The 14,643-nt window shown below is 35.9% G+C and overlaps 1 protein-coding gene across 18 annotated transcripts in view; it reads right to left on the reverse strand.

The window, feature by feature from the left end:
- RIMS2 (regulating synaptic membrane exocytosis 2) overlaps positions 1-14,643 on the reverse strand; it is a gene marked incomplete at its 5' end in the record, with an annotated part of 469,329 nt that overhangs the window by 347,000 nt on the left and 107,686 nt on the right. For all 18 annotated transcript variants that reach the window (XM_080338798.1, XM_080338791.1, XM_080338813.1 and 15 more), the window contains one exon: positions 1,934-2,244. In XM_080338798.1, coding sequence (XP_080194924.1) covers positions 1,934-2,244 — 311 coding nt within the window. The remainder of the gene's footprint in view (positions 1-1,933; positions 2,245-14,643) is intronic.

Raw genomic sequence — 14,643 nt, forward strand, 5'->3', positions numbered from 1 at the left:
CTTCCCAGTATTATTGCTGAGAACACCAATGGCACCACAGCATATACAGGTCCAAACTTAAGCGTTATCGCTATCCTTGAGTTCTGGAATAATCTCTCTCAGAGATGTTGATATTCTTCTCTAAAAGCCCATTTGACCAATCAGACACTGACTGAGCATCAAGCAGAAGACTTTTTCATTATGCCCAGCAAAGGAAAGACAGTTAATATGAGGAAAATTAGGGAAGAAAATTATTCAGAAGACCCTCTAACCTTCAATAGCATGTAATATATAAAATAAGTACATTCCAAGCATTCTAAGCATACTTGTATATGTTAATATACACTAGTATTAGTATCCAAATAAAACAGGAAGAGGATAATGACTAAAAAAAACAATCTGGATTTAAACAATATGCTGAGTAGAAATGACCACAATCAGCCGAATGGTTCTGATTTCAGGCACGAAGTCTACATTCTTCCTGTGGGTAAATATTACTTCATACTGTCCATGTTTGTCATATAACTCTGCTTAGGGTAAATGCATATTACATATCTGAATTATGTATTTATTTGTACATTCCTCTCTCCCTCTCAATTTCTGCATGCATATAATAAAAAAATACTTTCAGAGTTAAGTGATAGCTGAGAAAAAGAACATCAATTTATGTAGGATACTATTTTCCTGGCAAAAATAAGGAAAAAAAAAAAAAACAACCAGAAGATAATCAGTCTCTGTCCTGCTCCTTAGCATCAAGTTAAGCTGCCAGTTGTATTTCTCAGACACGATGCCTGTAACTGAGGAGCACTCAGAACCATTAATTACTGAACCCACTAGCTGAAATCAGAGGCAACAGGTAGAATAAGTTAAACAAAAAGGGTTAGATTTGTTATCAAATAAGACCAAAAATAGGAAATAAAATATGGTGGAATAGAGGAGGTGAGGGGAAAGGAAAACAATTGTATTGTATTAGCTGTAAAAGTTACTATAGCTTTCTAACTTGTTTCAAGTTTGTGGAATAAGTACTGTAAGGAGGTCACAGCTGGGCAGCAGAGGAAGGCTGCCAGACTATACTGCTCTGGCTGCCAAAATCCAAGGCTGGGGGAGGACTCTGGAGAGAGAGGGTATCATTGCCATGGAAACACATGAGCAAGCTCACTCTCCTCTTTGCCTTCCCACCATGTTTAAAGTTCTGTTCTAGTCATGCCTTGATATAAAATACATTTCTTCAATGAAACAGTTTTTACTTTTGGGTTCTAGTAAAATATAGCCACAGAGGTTGAGAGCCTTCTGGTGCCGTTTGGTATAATCACATCAGGAGAAAGGGAGGGAAGTTCCAGATCCAGCCTCTGGCTAAACTGGGCCTTTCTACATTAGCACTAAGAGGGACACAGTTTCAACCAATGCCAAGTAACAATGAGCTAAAACAGTGAAGAAAAAATGTTCATACTAACAAAAACTAACAGCAAGAAACTGAGAAACCATGAAAAGACTCAGGTCATTACACAAAGATTTCACCATCTTTTATACTGTGTACAGCAAGTACTACCAGCTGCTTTAATTCAGTAGTCTCAACAGCCACCATCTTCCATTAATCTGCTTTTTTGAGCCCTATTTTGTATTGCTAAAGTTCTGCCATAAAGGTAGTGACCATGAAAGAAATATGGTAACATTCTGTACAGCACAATGACTACGATTCAACACCATTGCAAGCACACGCAACTAGCTCTGTCACACTGCAACTGTCATTTCCCGGGTTGGTTTTTTAAGGAGAAAGAATGAAGAACACACATTGTAAATAACCATCTGAATACAATAAGAGACTCGTCAGATTAAAAAGCCTAGCATGTATTTCATAGGCTACAGAATAAAAGTAAGATGAAACTTAAAAAGATAAAATTTGTAGCATAAATTCAGCAGATCTTATCAATATAAACATTGAATAGCTTCTTACCTGTCTGAAGTTGTGTCACTTGTTACTTGATGCCTTACTCCTGAGCCATTCTTAATTGAGTCTTGTCTTGTGAGCCCTTGAGATCTGTTTTTGTCCGAAACTTGTGTGGATATGTCACCTGATGGTCCTTGGTACTGCGAATGCTCCTGCAGCTTTGCTTTTTTCTCTTGAGGTGCTTCCTCGTTCCGCAAACCTCTAACACCTTCTTGCTCAGGCTGCTGTGGTGCATTTGTTCCACTGTTATAGAACCAGGCTCCTGATTTTGTGAGGATTTCTTGTTGTTTTCGGCACAAGTTACATACCCACATTACCTGTTCAGATATATTTAAAAGGAAAAACTGTTAGCGTGTAAATACTCCAGGGGAAGTTTTCATCAAGCATACATCAACTGATTGTTGCCATTTCCAAAGACAAAAAGAATACTATTTTAATTCTTTCTATTAAAATTATAATGATTTAGCTACAGCACAATAAAACATGTCTATACAAGCCTGGAGAAAACTGGTTTAGCATTTAAAAAAAACAAAAAAAAAAATCAAAATTTTTATTCTACCTTTGCTACACCATTTATTATAGAATGGAAAATCACAGATAAAGGCGATATAAATGAAAAGTATCTATATATTGACATTCTAATGGGAGTAAATGTAAGATCTGAAAATGAAGATCATAAGTTGAAGATGACAAGACGATAGAAAAAAATAATAAAATAAATCTAAACATTTAATCCATCCTCTTACTAAAAGTAAGGAATTTTGGAATACATCCTCTTCTGTTGCAAACAAGTAATTTTATTATTCTCCAAAATGCTCTGCTGATTTATTTCAGTGGTGGTCTGTATCTTAGATTTACATGAAGAGAGTTAAAGAACTGACTTGACTTTCACAGTTGTTGTAAATTAAAGCCATTTTATAAATAAAGTAACACAATATATAAGGTGGTGAGTGCCTCATAGCCAAAATTTAGCTTTCAGTGTATGCTTACTAAATTATTAAATGATTACAACTTCCCAGTTGTGAGATTCTGCACATAGTAATGAGATTTTTTTCATATTCTGTAGTGTACTTGCTTGAAAAGCTTTTGTATCTGATCACCTTTGTCACAAGGCAGTGCAGGAAATTGCCAATGACAATTATCTGTACATTAATTTCTGATTCAGTTCTTATGTTACATGAGTAAAAATCAGAATGTAATGAATCAAATACAACAGACCAGTTATTAATACAATAGCACATTCAAACTGGTTATTATGTTACCTTAAAATTTGGATTGTACATAGCATTAATTCACCACAAGCCTAGTCCTTCACCCTTTAATCTTCACTTTTCTTTAGCCTTAACTCTGCTCTTCTGTTCTTTACATATTATTGTCTTGGTTCACAGACAAAATGGTGTCATTTTTACTGCATGTCCCTTGAACATCTACACTCCGCCTTCAATCTAGTTATCATGCCTCCCATTCTAATCCTAGAGCAATGTGCCTCTTTTTCAGGGGTTTACAGTACAGGACATTCAAAGGCTTACATTAATGATCTTCAGTATTCTTTTTAAATGCAGGTAGCTGGATGGTTGGATCACACAGAAAATGTAGTTTCTACCTCCACAATGCATCTAGCTCAGTCCACCAAAAAAAAGGCTTCAGAAGCTGTGATCTGTATATTACTTTTATTCTCCAGGCAGTTATCTAACAGAAAATTTGGACCATGCTGTCTAGTCAAGTCTCACCAAAATATTTTTGTGAAAGCTTCATATAGAAGGCTACATGGATGCAAAGTTCATATTCTAATTAAACTCATTGATTGCCTCATTCACAAACTGCCAGGCTTGGGCAGGAAAAGGAGGCATTGCTTGCCCATTTAATGGTGGCAATGTGCCCCATCCTGGTAAACTTCCTTCTTTACTTTTCACAGTGCTAATACTCCATCTGTGAGAACTCATGTCTGCTTGTCTCAATAAGATGGAACAAACTATCAAATCAGCGCCAGTAAAAAAGAGAGGCTCCCTGAGTAGCAGCTTACTTGCTGAAGTAGGTTAGATGTCTTGAGAACAAAGGTCAATACTGTTTATACTTCAGGCCTGGCCATCATTCAAATACAAATGTAAGAACAGGTCTGTTTTACCTCTGCTAATTAAGTTAGAAAGTATACAAAACCTCCAAACTGAAATTTCAGCACCAAAGACAGAAGTATTTTTGCCCTCTTTAATCAATAGCAATTAAAAGCCTTTAATATTTCTGGTTGGTTTCTACACAGCTGGAAGCAGTTCTAAACTTTCCATGTATGTGTCAGCACATTGCAAGGACCAGATCTGAACAAATTATTTAAGTATACAAATATACAATAACTTGAATGGATGAGATAATATCCCCCAAAGTTTTTGAGTGCTATTTTTCCTTCTACTAGTAGATATTAAAAAGTCACAAAAACTAGATACCACAATGTAAACACTTGAGCAACTACATTCTTGGCTGACAGCCACATTTTGTCCCAGGACAACGCACTCCAGGATGACTAGTATTATTATTTTGTACACAACAGAAAGAGAGGTCCTTTTGAATTAATATGATTTAATATCTCCTCCTCTAAAAGCAGAATCAGGAAAAGTACTCCTGACTTAACCTCTTCCCCATGACACACAAAATTTAGTGATCTGTTTCACCACAAATCTGAGCTCCTGCCAAACTAGGGAGATGTATAGCAGAACAGAGCAATGCAATCGTCAGCGCCGTCCAGACCCCTATGAAACAAGCAAACATTTTATGATTAAAGTTCAACCAAAGCCAGTCCCTGATTAAAGATGCTATGCCTATCTTTGTTGTTGCTCTCTACTGTATCATCATCTGGTATTGTACTTCCATCTCTACAGCTTGGAAGCTGTTTTTTACTGTCAGTGACACTTCAAGAAAGACATACTATCTCCCAGGCCCCACTGAAGTCAAAATGGTTCTAACTTTTTCCATTGCACAATGTTTCTTACAGACTACCAAAGTAACTGGGTGAGACCTACATGAAATAATATGATCACTTAAACTGAAAGCTCCTCATGAAACAAAATTTTAAAACAAACAAACAAAAACCAACCAAACAAAAAAACCACCACAACAACAAAACCACTTACGGTCTTTGCTGTATTTTGCAGATTTTTTTTTCTGCCTTTCTAAGAGTGTTTTATAGTATTTATGGCTAACACTTCTGATAAAGTCTAATTTACAATGTGCTTTCAACATGTAAACTTCCATAGTGTTGACCCAAGCAGTTACAATTTTAGTTTCAAATAATCACACACAACAACCAGAACGGCAACTGTCACACAGACATAGAAATCTTTGTGCTTTCAGGGAGCACCAAGAAGTTCAAACCCCCAATTAGTACAGGGATAAACTGACTTCTCAATTCTATCGTAGCATATAGAATTCTTCTTGCAAATTAAAAAATACGGGTAATTTAGAGTGCAGACCTCTCAATTAAATGACAGACACACATGTGAGATGGTGTCATAAGAGCACAGGTGAGAAGATGGCACTTTCCTGGAGAGGATTTCTCCTCCTTCCCCCAGGGCCCTGCGACAGCATGCTCAGCAGCTCACACACATCAAGCAGCTCTGTCCACACCATGTCCCAGCCAGGACAGAGCCTTTTATATGACTGAGGAGGGGAAGGGGAAACCCCCCGAGGGGACTGCATGCTTAATACATGCATTTTGGCATATCTGCAGAGAAGAACCGCAGATGTTTCCCTTCTATAACAGGAATGAAAAAACAGCAAATCCCTTCCAGGTGAACTCTGCACGCTGCTCCACCCTGCAGAGTTCCGCTGTCCTGAACACATGATGTACATGAACATCAGTGTTGCAATTTGTGGGTGTCAGTTCTTCTCAGCACGGGAACACTGCCAATATGAAAAGGAAAAAACTGACAAAAATTCGCTCTCCAACATCTCTAATTATTCTTTAAGTACTAAGTTTAGAATATAAAGTGCTAGCAGTACTGTAACGAGATGCACATTTCAGTACAAAAGGCTGAAACACCATCTAGTGCTTAGGATAAGAATTACTGAAGTTCTTTTCAAAGAACTTCTAAGAACAAAATGGAAATCTTACTTTATTTAATATTAGATTAAATGACACAGAACATTTGATTACATATCAGCCTGAGTTTGATAGTTTAGACACCACAAGCCAATAAATAATTACACCAAATCCTCATAAGCCTTCAGAACATTATTTCAAATTACAGATATGCAGTGGTGCAAAATCATACTGGACGGTTCCTAGAAGACAGTAAGGCTTATTATTACAGTTTTACCAAATCTTTTAGAGTTCTGCTTGGCAGAAGCGCATAATACATTTGCATTATATTAACACATGGGCTTGCTGCTAGAGGTCTTCAGAAAATTTCACTTGGTTTAAATGTATATACATTATTGTTATTGGCCTTGTATTTTATGTAATAAACAATTCCTTAAACAATATACAAGGTAAAGAGCATACAACATTGAAAGCAAGGGGGAGAAAAATGGAAGAGTAAGAAAACTCTTTGTTCGGGTACAGCATCAAGGTAACTAATTATGTTTACTAACACACTAAAATTAGTCTGTCTCTTTTTTCAATCTGTCCCAAATGGAAAGCAATTTCATCACATCATGGAGCAGTACAATGTTTGAAGACAGCCTGTACCAAGGAAGTGTTTTCGAGGAAGGAGCATTTCACCTCTCCATTAGTCACTGCGCTGACCTAGAATAGATGCTGCTGAATCAGCATTAGCACTCAGTGACACGAGTCACAACTGCATTTCGGTAATTATTTTTCTACACAAAAATAAATCCCAAATAACTGTTTTAAGGTCAACAGAACTAATTTGGATTTATTTGATTGTAACTGAGAACAAAAACTTGCAATACTGTGAAATACTCCTTAAAGATGTTTTCGTTTTTTATTTGATATCTATCAAATTTACTGCTTCTCTTTCAAAGCAAAATGAATCTGCAAGATTTCATGTCCTCTAAAATAAATTAATAACATTATTGACATTGTGTGGTAGCTTCTTTTGATACTGCATTATAGCAAACAGAGGTTGTATCTTAGTTTTTATCCATTCAGTTCTACCTTATTCATTCAACTATACCTGAGGGATACCTTCAACCTTCTTGTCACACCATTTTCTTCTGTGAAATTAATGTGTTTAGTCAATGAAGTATATTACAGGAGCAAAGACAATATCTGAATTTGTGACTGTTGTAAGAATTGATACAGATTACTTATTTTTTCAATATTTTGCTATGCCACTAGTCTGTGCTATAGTACTGATTTTCACGCAAGTAATAAAGTTATCATCAGTTTGACAAACTGCCAAAGCTGCTAATGACACGTGAACACACATCCCCCAAAATCGCATTAAATACCATATGGATTCCAATATCAGTTAATAAAAGAAGGAAAGTTTACAATATTAGTATGAGATTAACATACTTCCATAAATTTTAAAGGATATGTGTATTAGCAAACAAAAATTCTGTATACTGAGAGAGCGACTATACTACATATTTGCTTCTTGAGGAAGCTGTACACAGTGGTGAGGTCTCCCCTCAGCCTTCTCTTCTCCAAGCTGAACAAACCCAGTGACCTCAGCTGCTCCTCTGAAGTCTTGCCCTCAAGACCTTTCACCATCTTGGTCTCGCTCCTCTAGGCACACACTAATAGTCTGATGTTCTTCATACACTGAGGCGCCCAGAGCAGCACACGGCACTCAAGGTGGGGCTGCACCAGCGCAGCGCAGGGTGGGACAGTCACCTCCCTCCCCCAGCCGGCAATGCTGTGCTACCCAAGCTGGAAACCCTGAGCTGCATCCTGCAACAGCTACACATCTGATGCCTGTATGAGAGTCAGTCACAGTTACACCTGACAGAACAGTCAGAAAAAGGAAGATTAAAAAAATATTTTATGTGTATGTCAGTCTAATGAATTTTAAAATAGAAAAGGACAATAAGCAACAGACTCAGTGACACCTCACATAGACAGGTATATATAGTCTCAATATCCTGAGAACAATTGTATTTTATGAAAGGAAAAAGGAAGTTATGTACAATGAAATAAAGCTTTTCTTTTTTAATTCCAGCATCAAATAATCCCCTTTGCTAGGAAACACATCTGGTTAATTGCCTATATATTTTCTTTATCTATATTGACAGCTCTCTGTACTTTCATAATTATTTCACCCTTTAAAACATATGCAAATTCCATATGTGCAAAGTCCTTCTGCTACTTCAGCAGCCTGTTGAGGTAGCTAGGTGAGTCCCTCCCCTTTGCTGCTACTAGAAATTAGTAGCATTTGAAAGTCTTATTAGTGAGAATTACTGCCTCCCCTAAAATAAGTACTACTTCACATTTCACTCAGATAATTGTATCTACACTTTAACAACCACTTCATGCTTAATTATTATTTTGCATCCTTCCCTCCCTGTGGGGAAAAGGAGGTAGAAGGTGGTAAAACTCTTCATATACACATTATGTGTATGGGAACTGCCAGTATAAAGCAGAACAATGCAAAGTCTCATACTTTAAGTCCTTCGTGTCCTTCAAAACTCATACTAAGAGATTACAGATGAAGTAACATCAGGAAACAAGCCATGCATGAAGTGTCTTGAAGAACACCAATAACTTTTCAAAAAAAGAGTTCGCACTATGATTTCAGTCAGCAGCTAACAACTAGTGGACTGTACAAAGTATTTTATCCTATTATAAAGATAATTTAGTCCTGACAAACTTTGCATCATGATTTGAAGCTCTTAGCAGAACAGAATGCTTTTTAGGTATATGTCCTGGAAACCATGTCTAAGCCTTAAAAATGACACACAGTTTGCCTAACAAAGGGTATGTAGTTTGTTAGAAAATCTTTTTAAATAGGCTGTACAGTTATTACATTTCAGCTCACAGGTAAATTTAGGAATCTACCTTGATAAACCAACATATCTTTAGTGTCATCTCCTTGTAGCTTCTGCCTCTTCCTTCATTTTTTCAGCATAGGCTACAATGTCGAGTGAGGCAAGTCAAGGTGGAGACACTGCATGCAGCCTACATAAAGGGGGTAGCTTAAATGTTTGAGGCTTCAGGAAGAAAAGTGGTTAAGCAGGTATTTTCATTGAGACCAAATCCTGACACAAAGGTTTCATTATGAAAGAATTTTTGGCTTCTCAGGATGTGAAGATTTATGTGTTTTCATTCCCAACTCTGGACCAGGTCTAACCCACGTTTAACTCCATGAAAGACAAAGACAGCAGGCTATCTCTCTCTGATGAAGCCACCCCTTTCTTACCTAGCTGTCATGTGTAAGTTTGTAACTGGTGGCATGCTGTCCCTCAGGTAACTGCCTTACACAGTTTTGTGGACTTAGGGCGTGAACAAACCCTTGCCTATGATAACTATATGGCATGAAGATGACAATGCGCCGTAAAGGACACAGCATTATGTTACACTTTCCTAGAGTTCAAGGAAGAGCAGAAATGAAAATAACCTGACACACTTGGCAATATCATAATAACAGATTTCCAGCTCCCTCTAGTGGGCTGTTGTCAGTTCCATGTTTGCAATGTTATAGGGCAGCAGGCTTTGAAAGGTGTAACACCAATTTTGAAGTCCTGCCTCAATACAATCCCTACAGACAGACAGATACAAATTCATTTTATTTTTCTTTTCTTTTACATTTCAAATCTAGACACTTGAAAGGCATAAAGGCCCTGTACTGACCTAATACCTGAGTATTTGAATAGTCTCTCACATTACAGTGTTCTCTGATGAAATTGTTCATACCATAGAGTCAGCTTTTCTACAAACAAAACTAAGTTTAGGTACTTTAGGATTTCCTCAAATCTGTGAAGTACAAATTTTCACACTGCAAGTCCTTGAATATTCCTGAATTTGCAAAATCCCTTGTGTTAACAGTGAACATCAGCTACAGATAAAGATGTTTTAACTACTTTCATTCTTAGCACAATTTCCCCCTAATTTTTTTTAAGATTTTTTTCATCTCAATAGTATGCAGATTCTCCTTAAAATAGCTGGTTCCAAATAAAAGACTCAGTATATATAAAGTATATAAGTATATAAAGTATATAAGTATATAAGTATATAAAGTATAAAGTATAATAAAGTGAGCAAAAACTTAGACCTTTCTTTATATTTCTGTTGCACAGCTCATGTTATCAGAGTATTCAGTAGCAGGAACTTTCAAGTTCCAAATTAGAACCAATAAAGTGGGGTTTTTTTTTTCTGTAATTGACTAAAATTATACTTAATTTAAATTTTATTCCCTAATTTTAATGCTCTTTCTCTTTTTTCCTGCATCTGCTAGTACAAAGAAATCAAATGCTTGAAATCCTAATTTTGATGTCATAAAAGCATTGACAAAGTTTTGTGTTGTCTTTTGGTTGTTTTTTGTTTTTTACAATTAGTACACTAGTTATAGTAAAATGTTTAAAAGTCACTGGCAGATGATGACTAGGCCAGTAAACTGCCTCCTGGTTTAATGCAATGGATGACCATAACTGAGCCTATAAAGACGAGCTCACCATCATGGATTCTAGAACTGAAATTCCAGCCCATCCTTCAAAATACACTTATATACACCAATAGTATTTCGAAAGATTTTTTTAAATGGTAAATTGGAAAAAAGAAAATCTGAAAGATCAAGGGCTCCCCCCACTACAGTCTATATTTGCAAAGGCAAAGTTGTTTCAAGTAAACTGCCACTAAGAGATAAAACTCCCAAAGACTGATTCTATGTGACTCAAGTTTTGAAATGAGGGAAGGAAAGCACTCTTCTAGGGGGAAAAAAAAAAAAAAAATATATATATATATATAAAAATACATCAATACTAGTTAAATTTAAAAGCAAAAAGGCTGCCTATGTTAATGTGCCTAATCTGAAAAACATGTTCTCATGACACGGCTGATATATGATTTATAGCCCGCTGTATCCTGCTGTAACTCCAATTCAGCTAATAGTAGTTGAAGAATGGAAACTCTGTCATCAGTTTTGAAGCAATATGATAGTATTCCTTTTTTCTTATATCTGGTTCAGAATTATATTGCTTGAAAAATGCCTGTTGTATAACACTGTTTCTGAGAGAGTAACTCACAGATAGCTAACCTCACTGTAGTAAATGCACACCTGCTCTGATTTCTGAAAGCAAAAAGTATGCACACTTGCAACTTTTACAAGAGCAACATAAAAAACCAAAACACTGCATAGTTTCTTCTCATATATTCATGGTAGATTCCTGAGCATCCTCAAATGTCCTATCAGAAAAGACAAAAAGACTTCTTTAAGGGTCAGAAAACAGTAAAATATTTAAATTGATGACCAGAGGAGTGTGCCTTCTATAAAGCCTAAAGAGTAAGGATATGCACTTTTCTAAGTTTTCTATGACTTTTTATAAATTCACCAAAGTCATCCTAGTAAAAAAAAAAAACAAGCCAAGAAAACTAATTATGTTCATCATTTTTATCCCTTTGGATCAGGGTCTCACATGGACATAGCATTAATTTCAGAGTTCTGATGGATGATTTCTTCAAATTATATACAGGCAAAAAAACCCCCACATTTATGCAATTTCACTGATTGTTAAACGTGATGAATATGAAATCAAACCTCAGTAACTTAAAGGATTCCTTGGGAACTGGGCTGACATGATTGGAAAGGCAAATATTTTTAACTACTATAGACTTATCTGCAGAATTTATTGAGATCAGTTATGTCTTCAGTCCTATTTGACAAGTTAATTTCCCATAAGTATGTGGCACATAAGACAGAGGAAGAACTGCTCACATCAAAATTAGCATCACCACTCATACAACTATAACTAGAGTTTGAACATGATCACACACAACTACAAGGATGAAAGACAAAGTTTCTATTCCACAGTAAAACTACTTTTTATGAACTTAAAATAGTAACAACTAAGGTCCTTGTCTAAATAGCATGATTGGAATTGCTTTCTAATTAACTATAGAGAATCTAGTGAAGGCTGGGATATATGGGGCAAGTCTCAGTAAGTTTTAGCATCTCCTCAGGCTTTAAGAACAATAGCCACAGCTCCCTGGCTCGACCAGGCATACCGAAGATCTCACTGCACATTTTTCATAGGAAGGGGGGGAGGGTGGTAGAACTAACTAGACAAGTCATTACATTTCATATGATATCATGAACTTTCTGAAGGATGGCTTTAAGGTGTATTGTAACAAAATAGAAGCATATGATCAGATATGGACCAAATTATTTTGGTGTACATGGAAAGAGTTGTACTTTCACTTTGAGCAAAAAAGGGTGCTTCATGTCTAGTAGTTTTAAAAAACACTCCAAACTACATCAGGGCTGTCTAAAAATAAAACGTGTTTGAGTTCTATTAATGCCCAAAATTCAGTGTTGGATTCCTTCTCATGTGGCAGGACTGCTGGCAACAAGGTGAGAAATACTAGCTTTGGAGAGATCAATAAGAGGAAACTCACAGATTTATACACAATTCTCTTCCTTCTGGCCTAGAGACACTTTAAATTCAGCATCAGCTGTGAGAAGTACTGCAGGCATATGCACACATACTTACAATGTAAATTACAAATCTACAATATGTGCATGTCATCTAGCTCTGTGTTTCCACACCAACAGATGTGAAGAAAACTTTCCCAAGCTAATTAGAGGCTAGAGAAAAGTACATCAGTACAACATTTCACTTGTTGAGAGCATTATCACAGTGACAGGAACAAGGTGGCACATTAGGGCCGTGGGTTTGGATCAGTCACCGTCCTTGAATGCTGTATTTCCTGTGCTTGCTAATTTCATCACTGCAGACTACATTCAGATTTACAGCACCATTATTATCAGTTGGCTTAGACACTGCATGCTTTCAAATCAAATGCATACTTCTCCAGTTATCTATCTTTTTTTATTATTTATTTATTTAGGAATAATTTTGACAAAATACCACAGAGATCTGAAAGACTGACCACAGAACTTTTAAGACACTAGTGATTTAAAATACCTTGCAGCAGATCACTTCTGAGGGACATACACTGCACAGATGTGCTCCATAGAGCCAATAAAACACATTTATGTTGAGATCCAGATCTTTATCATTGAAGGACCCAGTTAGTTCAAAGCCTTCTTTGTTCAGTATGTCACCTGTGCTCTATAGGAGGCTTCGACTAACAGAATCCCATACTTATCTGAATGGTAACCAGTAAATAAAAGTGTATCTATTTAAAAATAACTGAAAACAAGGATCATGTCTTTTTATCTTTACTAAAAAGGTTAACGTGTTTAATTTACACAACGTTTTCCTTAAATAATACCCAGATAATCTGTGCTGGTAGTGTTGTACTAAACATTAAAATGAAGGATTAATAAATAATGTTAATAAAAGCTAAAACTTATAGGAGAAAGAAAAGCCTAATACTCTTGGATTTGTTCTTACTTTAAATTGAACTTTAAATTTGTGACACAACTACAATAGAAGTATCAGAATGCTATTCACAATACAATATGTATCTATGGTATTTTTCTAAGCCTTTAGCACAACAAAATTACAGAAGTCTACTGTTGCAGGATCATAGCTGTTTATTTCAAAGTCTCTTATAAGTAGCTACTTAAGATAGGTCCATGAAGAAGCTATAAACCAAAAAATAATCATATTCATCTAGAAAGAGCCCAGAGACATGTATTACCAAAAGGAAAAAAAAATCTCTTTGCAACATGGTCCATAGTAATAAAGTACTTTCTCTTGAATAAAAATTAACTTTTTTAGACATTTTTAATGTGCACTTCAGATTGCTGTCTGGTTCTGTAGGCTAAATTGTAACCAGATTTTCACTTTTTTGCTACAAATATTTTAATAGCAATGCAAACAATTATGCTCTCCCCAAATGACTAAGGCCAGACATCCACTACAGTGACAGTTTTCTTTGGGCTCTTCTTTGGTCATGACAAAAAGAAGCAAAGCCAGGATTAGATAAAACTAAAAAAGAATTAAAGCTGAGTTAGAGGAATTTCCTTCCCAAGTACAGAGTAAAAACATTATGTTAAAAAATATATGTAATCATCATGGTGTCAGAGTTTAAAAAAAGTATTAATGCTGAATGCAAACAGACAACTAGACACTTGGACACGTTGGCAGGAAAAAAGCATTTGAACCCTGTTTTCAAGGTAGAGGTAAAACTATTCTGACCTCTTGGAAAGATACCACACGTTCCTTACCTTGAACTGTAAGAAATCCAAAGCGTTAACAACAATAAATATCATCTTTCATAATCACATGACCAAGTATCTGAGAGCAAGAACACCTTAATTAACCAGGTCATGACTCTGAAGTTATGTAGCAATTACACTGAAACTGAAAGATGAACAGGTTAAATGAACACTAGTGATTAACACTGCCCAAGTTTAAACATGTAAAGACAAATGAGGGGTGTACCTGTACAGTTAGAATCTTAGTCATTTATTTTAATTTCAGTTGATAAAGATACATCTAAGATTCTATCAGTATAAAAAAACTCTAGGGATTTATTTTGTGAAAGCATATTATCCACAACATCAAACAGAGCTTCTGTTAATTTTTTAATGTATTTGGTTTAGAAAGCTAAGGGTTTTTTTTTTCTTACAGATTTAAAATGATCCCGACTTGTGAACTACATGAAACTAAATCTCAAAAAAACAACAAACATTAGC

The sequence above is a fragment of the Nesoenas mayeri genome (assembly GCF_963082525.1).
Source record: "Nesoenas mayeri genome assembly, chromosome: 2".
In the NCBI taxonomy this organism is placed as follows: domain Eukaryota; kingdom Metazoa; phylum Chordata; class Aves; order Columbiformes; family Columbidae; genus Nesoenas; species Nesoenas mayeri.